Raw genomic sequence first — 11603 nt, forward strand, 5'->3', positions numbered from 1 at the left:
ACACACACACACACACACACACACACACACACACACACACACACACACGCTTTTATCTTAAGAAAACATCCAAAAAGAGAAGTTGTTTTAACAGACAGACCTGAGGCGAAGTTGGAAACCAGAATCAGCTACAGTTAAGTTTAAAATACAGTCCTATTCTAGGCCTCACTAACAGTAATATAATATGTATTGGAAATAGTCTCTAGACGTAGTCATTTGAATTTTGTTTTCCCTATGAAGAATTTCTTTTAAAATTAATTTTGTGGACTTGTCATAGATGTTAACTGTCCTATAGCTAAAAAAAAAAATACAGTTCAATCGCAACTGAAAAATGTCTCATTGTGTCAGTAAAAAAAAAAATCCCAAAGGTAGCAATGAATAATAACTTCCTTACCGTTTGATCTGGTCCAGTTGAGTGAGAACGGAGTTGACTACTCGGATGGCGTCAGAGGGCTCTGTTCCTGCCTGGCAGGCACTCCTAGCTGCTGTCAGACTCTCCACCTACCCACCATGAAAAAACATTTTACAAAAGAAGCAGCCTGGGTCGCAGCAAAGACACTCCTGACCATGACATAACTAGGTACAACGAGTACACAAGACGGCCTTATGTTTTATATCAGTGAATCTGGAAGCAAATCAGATTAGGAATGCACTCAATAAATAATGGATTTTCTTGGCTCAGATAACAGAGTTCAATCAGAAGTTAATTTCCGATAAATTGATTTTCACCTCATCGATCAGGACAAACACAAGAGCATCTTTGTCTTCAATCAGTTGTTGGATCTTTTGAAACATCTTCGTGACCAGCTTACCGCTCTGTAACAAAGAGGCACAACGAAAATAATATCAGTTCCATCTAGAACATCCTGCAATTAAATTATGGATAAAAAGGAGCCAGGTGTACCTCTGAGAACCACTTTGAGAACAAGCTGTGGCTGTTTATCTCAACAAATTGCCCATAAGAATACCTGCGGGGAAAGGAGTGTTTGAAATGAAAAGAGCAGGTGCTTACTGCTAAAGCGGTTTCAATGAAATGTGGATTGTCTTACCGACTTGACAGCCTGATTGAGAGCTTCTGAGCAAGAGCTTTGCACAGTGACGTTTTCCCTGTGCCCGGGGGTCCTGAATGTTGGCACAATCACATTTCTAGGATTATTCCATGTACAATGACCATAAAGGCCATCTATATCTCACAACCTCAAGCAATTAAAATGACTCTGATTCCTCAGTATTTATTTTTTTTACCATGAAGCAGCACAACACGGTTCCAGGAAATCAGGTTGCTGTTGACATTTTTGTCTGAGAAGTAAATTGTTGTTGTGACGTAATCCAGGAGCTGAAGGAAAATGAAAATAATGTGTTTAAAAGTGAAACTGTTACTTAATCATTTAGGTTTATGTCTCAATGGTTTTTACCTGGGTTTTGACTCCACTGTCATATACCAGACTCTCCCAAATCCCATTGAACTCAGCTGTTAAACAAAAATTGAGTCACTTTACAGGAAGGATGAAATTGTAATGAGCCAGAGCTAATTGATAATAATGAAAAATAAAATGACTCATTATTGATTTATCATTATTTTGTCTTTACATTGTCACTTGACACAGCATTTATCTCTTTTGATTATGGAATCCATGTCCCCTGTAAGTGTAAAACGTGATTATGAGACAAGGTCCAGTTGTATTCACAGGGGTTAGGATGGATTCCAATTAACTTTAGGTGTTTACAGCAAAAAAGTAACAAAAACAATTACAGAAACGTATTAAACCACTCATGCTGCATAATTTACTTTCCCAGTGGTCATTCATATTAGAACTAAACCATTAATCAGACAATATTTTTTTGTTTTAAATACTTATTCAAGATATAACTGAGTGTGTTTATATGTAGGCCAATAAGTAACAAGAAATAGTAGATAGATAGTAAAGACATGAAAAACTAGGTTTGAGATGATTTGGAAACATCGTCTCAACATTGATTGTTTCTGTTAAAGTCCCTCCAGTACAAAATGTATTTTCTTATGTGTATTAATTCAACGGACTATTCCCCACAATGTCCGATGTTACCTGCTGGCAGCAACCAGTGATTGGCTGCTGAAAGCTCCTCATCCTCCTCCAAACTGAGCGTGCTGGGTCCATCCTCATTTAAAGTAAAGATGTGAACGGAGACAGAGCAGCTCTTTAAATCAAGGGGCTGGGGGGGGATGAAAGCAATGTTGTTTCATTATGAAAAATAATGATATCAATGATGGAAATATATTCAAAGCAAACCAAAATAACAGACCTGGGTTACCAGTTCCTCAAGATCAACTATAGCTACAGATTCCACATGTTTCTGCAGGAAGTCTTCATCAAACTCTGTCCATCTGTAGTTTCCAAAAACCATGCTGTGGCGATTCAGCAAAGCCAGAATATGTATCCTCACTTCAGACAGTTTAGCTGTGCTGATATATGAACACAAATGGACAAAGTAAAATAGCTGATCATTTACCCACCTGTCAAAGTTGATACCATTATGCCAAAATGAATGCATATTGGTCATTTCAGGCATATCCTAATGTATGTTATTGTTTGGTAAAGTGTGACTTTATTGTGTTGTTAAAGGGTCGGCTGGCACAAATGCCCAAATCATAATTTTGCATAATGCTTTAAAAGTTTGTGGTAAGTTAAAATACATTTTGAGTGTGTGCATTCTTTCTGTATTCATGGTAGGATCTGTGGTTTCATCTGGACTTCATACATGTACTGACTGACATGTTTTAAACTACTTACTCAGCGAACCCACCTGTGAGATTTAACATGTACCTCCACATGGATGTTTTGTTTCTGGTTTCCCACCTCCATTCTGTCACCGTCCATCCCTGTGAAACTGTGGACATCATATTCCTCACATACAGTAGTTAACAGAACGGCATTCTTTAGTGTTGAACTTAATGGATACGTTTTTCCCAACCAAAAATAACGTTTACATGTCGTTAGCTATTGTTAGGTTGTAACGCGATGAAGTAGCTAGCTAACAAACGCTGGCTAACGGTAGCATCTGTCAAATAGTTAAGGTAAACACTCTGCTACATCGACAAAACTGAAACCATAGCTTACACCATTCACGTTGTCAATCTGATAACTTGCATCAACCACAGTTCTGGTTACCAAGAAACTTTCGACGGTCCGCTGTGCTGTCAGAAAGCCGAAAGTCGCTCGAATTCAGCGCGCTGATTTGTTACACCGGAAGCACATCGTTTGTTTTGTGGTATCACTTCCGCGTGCCCTTAGCTTTCTTGTTGCAACCATAGTTGCAACGATTTGTTGCAAGTAGCTAGTGTTGGGCCAGCGACCAGTTGCAACATAATTGGAATAAACACAAGTTTTTGGATATAAATAGGAAGATATGGGGAAAAAACACAAGAAACATAAGCCGGAGTGGAGAACAGTGGATGGTATTTTTGTATTTATTAGTTAGTTACCGCACCGCTTTTGTTCCAGCTAGCGTTATGTTAGCTAGCTTAGCTGGCTATCTTAAATGAAAAGGCAGACCTTTTTATATATATATATATATATATATATTCTCAAGGAAAAATAGCACACCGGGTTAGGGTTAGACATAGCTAGCTAGGCATGTGGAACATCTACATCAAACAGAGTCAGTAGAGGAGTGTATAATAAAAGCACCTTTGGAGTTTAGTAATGTTAACGTTAGCTATATGATTGCTTTCAGTACACAGCCCCTCTGGGTTTTAAGCTAAGCATCCAAGGATGTTTTTATGTCTGTTTTTTTTTTTTTAATACTCAACATATCAATCAATCATACCAAAATGGTACACCTCCCACATCTCTCTGGTGTAATGCCCTGCTATAATCCTAAATTAATCTCTTTTTGGAGTTTTTTGTTGTTGGTTGTGCTAGTAAGTTAAGACAGCAAGTTTACTTTAGATATATGTTGATCAGTAAGTATTACATAACCAGTTAAGCAAAATCACCAGCTATGGAATTACCTCCAACTCAGTAGAATGCATTACAAGCCAGTTACAACATACAGTAGAAGGTGTTCTACAGACAGAGAAGGTGCAGCTTATTATTAACATAACATGTTTTGACATATTGGCCGCCTAAAGTAATGTCAGACAAAACTTAAAGTATTTCTACAATACTAACTTCACCTAATCCTCCCACAACCTTTTACCTTGTGCCATGACTCCTGTCTTACCTATTGTCTTCATCTTGTCTGTTTTGGTTGTAGACTATGAGGACAAGGCTCTTGAGAAGCCCCTGAAACTTGTGCTCAAAGTTGGAGGAAGTGAAGTGACAGAGCTCTCTGGTTCGGGCCATGACTCTAGCTACTACGATGACAGATCAGATCATGAGCGAGAACGGCATAAAGAGAAGAAGAAGAAGAAGAAGAAGAAGTCTGAAAAGGATAAAGACAAGTATGTGGATGATGATGAGAGAAGACGGCGGAAGGTTAGTTTACACACACATACTGTATGCATGTGTTTTGTGCCTCCATAAGTTAAAACTTGTCTTTCATCAAGGGCTGCACAATATTAGAAAAAATATCTAATTGTGATTATTTATTGTGATCAATTTGACTGATATTGCAATTGATTATATGATTCACAATATTGCAGGGAATTATCTTTTTTTTTTTTTTTTTTTGCAAGGATCTGTACCAAACAAAGATTTTTTCTTTAGCCTGTGTGATTCTATTTGTAGGCTGGAATGTCTCTGCAGCACCACAATACTTAATTTTTTTAATGGTTTGACACATATTTTGCCTTTAACAAATATTTTACCCCCTGCAATTTGGATATTGCACTAATTCATGTTGCGATTTGGATAAAATCGCGAATAATTGTGCATCCCTACTTTCATCTCATCTCATAGGAGGAAAAGAGGAAGAAAAGAGAGCGAGAGCAGAATGAATTAGAGGCAACAGCCTCTACTGCTGCAAGCGTTGGTGTGCCTGTTGAACCTTTCACATTACCAAAAAGTATAAGTATTGGATTAGAGGTGAGTAAACCTAACTTAAGCCTGAGAATGTGACCAATGCATATTAATGATTTCACTCACATCCTGATCGTATCTCATCAGCCGGAAGAGAAGAAAAAGAAGAGAGAGAGAGAGTTTGAGCTAGATCCTGAAGAGGATGAGTTTCACTCCAGTGGGAAGTTGGATTTAGAACAGCAAGGAGACAGGCCGGTCCGAGCATGCAGGACACAACAAGGTAAGAATGCCTGTCTATGAGGACAATATAAAAAAAAAGTTTGACAAGCAAACATTACTCTTTGTTTGAGATACTATTTGCTTGTAAATGTGTTAATGCATATCCTTATTTATTTATTTGTGCTCAATGCAGAGAGTGAATCCACTCCTCGTCAACAACTGCTAGAACACTTTCTGAGGCAGTTGCAGAGGTGAGGACCATTTATTCAGCCTAATTGCGGCGTCCACTTGTAATGTCAACCTTCTGTCCTTCTAATGCCACAGCGCTGCTCCTGAAGGGTTTTAACTAGATCACAGTCAATACCTGAAAGATCCAGAAGAAGCATTAAGACTAAAGAGTTAAGACTGGTACTAGTCCCTAAAGATGAATCCTGGGGTTTTTGGTTAACCCCTTTTCCCTCTATCACCATCTAGCACATGCACACAAGAAATATCATAAATGAATTGGCATATTTACTGAGCACGATCATACTCTACAAAAGATAAAAATCTTTCCATTTTTGGACACACTGAATTTTTTACTTAAACCACTCTAAAGTTCAAAATTCCCCCTTGAATACAGCATATCCTACGGCCAAATTGACACACATTATTCAACATTAAATAACCAGAGAAATGTTGTATGTGACCTTGCTGATGTGTTAGCCATAGATTGCTATCAACACGAGGACAACATCAGATCAAACGTAAATTCAATTACAATAACAAGCACTGGCGTGACCAAGCCCATCCAGAGGAAACGCTGTCTGCATTGAGCTCGCAGCATCCTTAAGGACCCCTCTCACCCAGCCCACAGACTGTTTTCCCTCCTGCCGTCCGGCAGGCGTTTCAGGTGCCTCCGGACCAGGACCAGCAGACTAATGAACAGTTTTTCCCCAGAGCTGTCTCTTTATTGACCTCTAAACCTCATTGATCCCACTCCCCTCATACTGTATACCGATAGACTCTCTTCTCCCTCCTCACACCTGCCTCCATCCTGTTATCTGCAATATTAAAATGTTCACCTGCACTGCTGACTGCTGCTATAGTAACAACTGTTTATATCTGCATCTTTTTTGGCACTACTTACCTTTTTGCACTACTTACATTTCAATTTGCACTGCTGACTGTTTATTTACAGTACCAATAGTTTACATATACATCTGCAATACCGTACTTTAACTGTAATATTCAGGACATATCCAGCTGTAAATCTTGCTCACATTACTTGTTATCTATATTTTATATTCATAGGACAAACCCATCTGTAAAATTCTGTTTATAATAGTATTCATTTCTATATTTATTCAGTACATATCCATGTCCTGCACTTATGAAACCATTGAATATCCTGCACTAACTGCTATTGCACTTCTGGTTAGACCCAAACTGCATTTCGTTGCCTTGTACTTGTACCTGTGTAATGACATAAAGTTGAATCTAATCTAATCTAATCTAATCGAAGTCCAGAAGAGACAAGTCTAAACATATCTAAAGGCTGGTGCTGTACTGAATAACACCATGCATCACTTGTCTTTCCAGGAAAGACCCCCATGGATTTTTCTCATTTCCAGTAACAGATGCGATCGCCCCTGGTTACTCAATGATCATCAAGCATCCTATGGACTTCAGCACCATGAAAGACAAGATTAGAAACAATGACTACAATACTGTTACAGAATTTAAGGCGAGGACACTATTCAACACAATTAGAGAGTTTGGATGCTGAATAAGAATTTCTTTTTGAGATTATTATAAGGTTTTTGAAGTTTATTATGAAGTTTGCCTTCATACCTGTTTGAACCCTTTCTTTGCCTTCAGGCGGACTTTAAATTGATGTGTGACAATGCCATGGTCTACAACCGACCAGAGACTGTCTATTACAAGGCTGCCAAGAAACTGCTCCACACAGGATTCAAGATGATGAGCAAGGTAATGGGGTCAAATGGACTAAAGATAAACACATCTCTTATACTATGCTTTTCTGTGACACCAACTTTGTCCATTTTTGCTGTCTTGTGGTTTAGCTTCCTTAAAAAGTCATTTTGTAAGAGACTTATATTAGTGCTTCACTTTCCCTTTGTTTCAGCTTTAACTTTTTATGTACTATTTCACTACAGATAGGTATTCGGACTTTAACCTAAATGGATTAGATTGAATTGTCATTGTAATATTTGAACATGTAAACCAGGGACTGCTGTAAAACAGTGACTATCTACCTTAAAATATATTTCCATAAATTATAATGGAAAATGTAAATTTGAATACATTGAGCAGCAGACAGACAGACTACTCTAATGATGTCACCTAGAGTCAAATTATGGCAGTACTCCATATACAGTGAATAATGGAATATATTCAAAGCACCATGACATGTTCTACTTTCCAGCAGCTCAGCAGTATGAGCCCTACACATACACACACACACACACACACACACACAAACAAACAAACAACTCAAACCAATAAAAGAAGCTATTCACTATGTGAATACCAATTGAGCAAGTCCAAAGATTGTCACCTAATAGCTTTAGAAATTCACATCACTCAAATCCTCAACAAGGTTCTACTGTCCTTTTCTACTCCATTTCCTGTCTTATATATTTCCAGATATGCCGTGGATGTTCATTTTTGCCCCTTTTTCCCTCTGCCCTGTCTACAGGAGCGGCTGTTGGCCCTGAAACGCAGCATGTCTTTCATGCAGGACATGGACTACACCCAGCAAGCAGCCATTTTAGGAGATGAAGACCTTGCAGCTGATATACCTCCTCCAGAGACAATCCCCAGCCCAGTGGAATCAGCTAAGAAGTCCAAGAAACAACCAGACATGAAGGAAGTCATTAGGTATTTCTTATTTGTCATATCTAGATTAAATGTGACATTTAGGGAATTCAAGTTCTCTAGTACCAGAGATTATGTTCCAGGTACATAATTGTATTTAGAGGTTGTACCAGAATAGGTTTACATGGTTTACTTTTCAAAAAACACAATATATTTGTCATACTACACATTGCTGCAACTCCTCTTATACCCCTGTGTTTTGAGCTCTCTGTTTTAGCTACAGAGTGAGGCATCTCACTTCTGTTTAACCTTTGTTGGGAGTTGCACATTCGCAGTAGCTAGGTAAGCACTGCTAGCCATTAAGAAGCAGAGTATGAGGACGTCCCACGCTAGCAGCTAGGCGAGCATTATAGCGTGTTAGAAAATGACGCGTGTTCGTCACGGAAGTAAAGGCTGGACTACAATAGAGCTGTTTGGGTGCAGTTTGTGAACAGTGTTTTCTATGGGAGATTGTAACTCCTTTTGGGGTGGACTTTGGGCTTTTTTCGCTTTATAAACCTATAACATGCACAAAAAAGATATATAATACAATAAAAAAAGTGTGAAAAGCCCAAACGCATAATACGAGCACTTTAAATGTAGTCAGAAAGGCCAGTTTTCATGCGCGTTTGATGTTCTGTGACTCAGCATCCTGTCAATATAATAATCTGGAAACGCTGTCACTTCTGTTGTCTCAGTTACCTGTTTGAACCAGAGGGAAACGCTTGCAGCCTGACTGACAGTACAGCAGAGGAGCATGTCCTGGCACTCGTTGAGCATTCTGCAGATGAAGCTCGGGATCGGATCAACAGATACATGCCCAACTCTAAGGTTTTCTTCTTTACTCATTGTGTATAGATTTCTCTTTCTACATGCTGATTCTACCCACTGTAGCTACATTTTATGACATAACATCATAAAGTGGTAGTAAGGCTTCCACTCTTCAAGAAGTTATTTTTTCACTATAGAGTGTAGTGACAATACATTTTCTCTGTTCTGTGTTTTCAGATGGGCTACTTGCGTAAAGAACCGGACAGTTCCCTTCTATATACGGTTGTAAATCAGCTGGATCCTGATACAGAAGGTTTGTTATCACCGTTTTAGTCTTTCAAAACCTTACGTTAACCAAGATCCGCACCACATTAGTATATTTATTCTTAATTATTTTTTGTCAGAAGAGGAGACTCATAAAGTGGACCTGAGTTCGCTGTCAAATAAACTTCTGCCTGGCTTGACAACCTTGGGTTTCAAAGATGACAGGAGGCACAAAGGTATGGCGTTAACATGCACTTTTGTTGATTTAATTTATATTAGTTGTTGTAGTCAAATTAATATCAATTATAAAAGATTGCCACAACGTTTATGACTTATATCAGATTGTTTTTTTTCTGTCTCTGTGTAGTAACGTTCCTGAGCAGTGCCTACAACATTCAGACCCTTCAGAAGAACTCCGTCTTCCCAGACCTGCTACCTGATGAGGTGGACACGCTCTATTCAGCCTATGGTGATGACACAGGGGTACAATGTGCCTTGAGGTAAGGGGACTTTTCTGTCATTGGTTAAACTTAGAGAAAAATCTAGAGAAATGTGTCCCCGTTTTTAAGCTTGTCATGTGTTCACTTTCACTCTTAGCATACAGGAGTTTGTCAAGGGCTGCGGAGGTGTCACAAAGCGCTGGGTCGACGGGCTTCTGGACAAGATGACGGCTGACGATCACACTAAAGCTGTCAGTCAAATCCGACAGGTACATGACTTAATATACAGCAATATATGACTACATTCCATTCCATTCTCTCTGTCTCATTGAACTATTCTACTGCAGACCGCTTGGTCTTTGGCCTATTATGTGTATGATGCTTATTTTACATTTCAGAGAAGAAACATCCCCCTAAAACCCGATGAAACCAAATCCAACATCTGTGACATGCAGGTAGGCTGTAGTTTGTTTAACAGTGATGGTGCGTTTAAATTGTTGCCCGACTGTCACATTGAAGCTTTGCATTTTTGTTCAGATGGCAGATGGCACTGGCCTGGGAGAGAGCGGGTCAGTCCTGGACTTCATGTCAATGAAGAACTATCCTGATATGTCTCTGGATATATCCATGCTGAACTCATTAGGTAATCAATCCCATCAATGCTCTTAGTGGCAGCATTTCCATGTACACCAATAATCTAGCCATAAACTAATTTACTGGTCCCATGACATGGTGCTCTTTGGTTGCTTTTACAGACCTTAGTGCTCCCCTAAAACCATAACTGAAGTATCCTTCCCAAAATTCATGCTGGAACCTCAAGCCCAGGGCTGGGTTTAAACCTTTTGCCATTTCTAGCCACTGGGGGACCGTAGACAGGCTGAGGGAACTCATATTAATGTTTAAAAAAAAGTGAAGTGAAACGATCATGCCATGGGACCTTTAAGGTAGTATGATGAGTAAGGTGGAGTCCATGCAATTGCCAAGTTTGCGTTAATAGGTTTTACGGGTGCATTTTAACTCTCGCAGTAAGCTTAACGAGAGTGAGATGTGTGCAGTCCGGGTATAGCCGTGTAATCACCTGACTCCTATTAAAACTCCCCGGCAGAGGCTTTTCTTCATTATGAAACACACACAACAGTCAAATTACTTGATTAATGCATTACTGAAATGTTGGATATGTGGCCTCGCTCTCTTTTCTGCTTTAAATTATATGGTTATGGTAGTGCGTTTTATTTTTTTCTTAAGGTTTTGTTCATTTAACGTCCTGCAATGATCTTACCTTCCCTCTTTCTTTATCAGGTAAAACATTGAAAAAAGAGCCGAGCACCGATGAGAGCCAGCAGCAATTCGAGGAAGCAGACAAACTCCTGCAGGAGTTTCAAGAGGCTCAGGCGGACCGAGTCGGCTCCAGACCCTCGTCCAACCTGTCCTCCCTCTCTAATGCCTCAGAGAGGGACCAGCACCACTTAGGTATGTGCAAAAGGAGTAAGACTAGAAAACTAGGTGCTCAGAAAGGAGCACTGCTAACGCTTTTTAGTTAGAATTTAAACATGATGTTCTTGTTATTATTATGCTAACAATCCATAATACTGTTGCTCAACTTGCTAGATATTGACTAAATGTTACACTTCTACTTTTCTTCAAAAATGTCATTGCTTACCATGGAAAAGTAAGAACCATATCATCTTTAATCTGCAGGGAGCCCATCACATCTGGGCGTTGGGGACCAGTCTGAAATGGTTCATGATCCCTACGAGTTCCTGCAATCTCCGGAGCCAGAGAGCACAGCCAACAGCTGACCACACACACTATCATTTTGTAACCCTGGTATTAACAACACTGGGTAACACATATTGGACTGCTTAAATACGCTGGAGACAGCTGGAGCCTCTGTCCTGTTTTAAAGACTCAATGTGATGGTGTTTGTAGTGTAATTGTATGATTCTGTATGAGTGCAACAAAAAATAAATAAATACTTGCACCTGTGTATATATAAATGTGTTTGGCTCAATAAGCAAATGACTATTATCTATATATATTTCTAGTCTGGTATGTGAGACACATTAGGGAAGTGGAAATAAAGCAATATGCATGCATTGAGTCTACTGAC

General features: G+C 39.2%; 2 protein-coding genes across 4 annotated transcripts in view; one reads left to right on the plus strand and one right to left on the minus strand.

The window, feature by feature from the left end:
* trip13 (thyroid hormone receptor interactor 13) overlaps positions 1-3219 on the minus strand; it is a 6458-nt gene extending 3239 nt beyond the window's left edge. The window contains exons 1-10 of the mRNA XM_034873613.1: positions 3099-3219; positions 2785-2868; positions 2284-2443; positions 2067-2193; positions 1416-1471; positions 1246-1336; positions 1050-1122; positions 905-968; positions 730-816; positions 395-501 (exon numbers count right to left, since the gene is read on the minus strand). Coding sequence (XP_034729504.1) covers positions 395-501; positions 730-816; positions 905-968; positions 1050-1122; positions 1246-1336; positions 1416-1471; positions 2067-2193; positions 2284-2443; positions 2785-2868; positions 3099-3103 — 854 coding nt within the window. The 5' untranslated portion in view covers positions 3104-3219. The remainder of the gene's footprint in view (positions 1-394; positions 502-729; positions 817-904; positions 969-1049; positions 1123-1245; positions 1337-1415; positions 1472-2066; positions 2194-2283; positions 2444-2784; positions 2869-3098) is intronic.
* Positions 3220-3238: 19 nt separating this feature from the next.
* Positions 3239-11479, plus strand: brd9 (bromodomain containing 9). Of its 3 annotated transcripts, none has more exons than XM_034873610.1 (17): positions 3239-3436; positions 4237-4457; positions 4881-5006; positions 5088-5220; positions 5353-5410; positions 6741-6885; positions 7020-7130; positions 7861-8042; positions 8717-8849; positions 9027-9102; positions 9197-9289; positions 9421-9553; positions 9651-9762; positions 9892-9948; positions 10031-10136; positions 10793-10978; positions 11192-11479. In XM_034873610.1, the coding sequence occupies exons 1-17, from the start codon at positions 3388-3390 to the stop codon at positions 11290-11292; spliced, it is 2022 nt and encodes a 673-aa protein (XP_034729501.1). In that variant the 5' UTR covers positions 3239-3387; the 3' UTR covers positions 11293-11479. The 3 variants fall into 3 exon arrangements, with proteins under 3 accessions (XP_034729501.1, XP_034729500.1, XP_034729502.1); XM_034873609.1 differs by having other exon boundaries at positions 3240-3436; positions 9194-9289; XM_034873611.1 differs by having other exon boundaries at positions 3240-3436; positions 9194-9289; positions 10793-10963.
* The last annotated feature ends 124 nt before the right edge of the window (positions 11480-11603 follow it).

This window comes from Etheostoma cragini, chromosome 6, assembly GCF_013103735.1.
Source record: "Etheostoma cragini isolate CJK2018 chromosome 6, CSU_Ecrag_1.0, whole genome shotgun sequence".
NCBI lineage: Eukaryota > Metazoa > Chordata > Actinopteri > Perciformes > Percidae > Etheostoma > Etheostoma cragini.

Coding starts and splice junctions, on each gene's coding strand:
- brd9 (XM_034873609.1), top strand. CDS start 3,388: ATGGGGAAAAAACACAAGAAACATAAGCCGGAGTGGAGAACAGTGGAT. Junction 9,763..9,891: donor CTGTCAGTCAAATCCGACAG/GTACATGACTTA, acceptor TTTACATTTCAG/AGAAGAAACATCCCCCTAAA. Junction 10,137..10,792: donor ATCCATGCTGAACTCATTAG/GTAATCAATCCC, acceptor TTTCTTTATCAG/GTAAAACATTGAAAAAAGAG.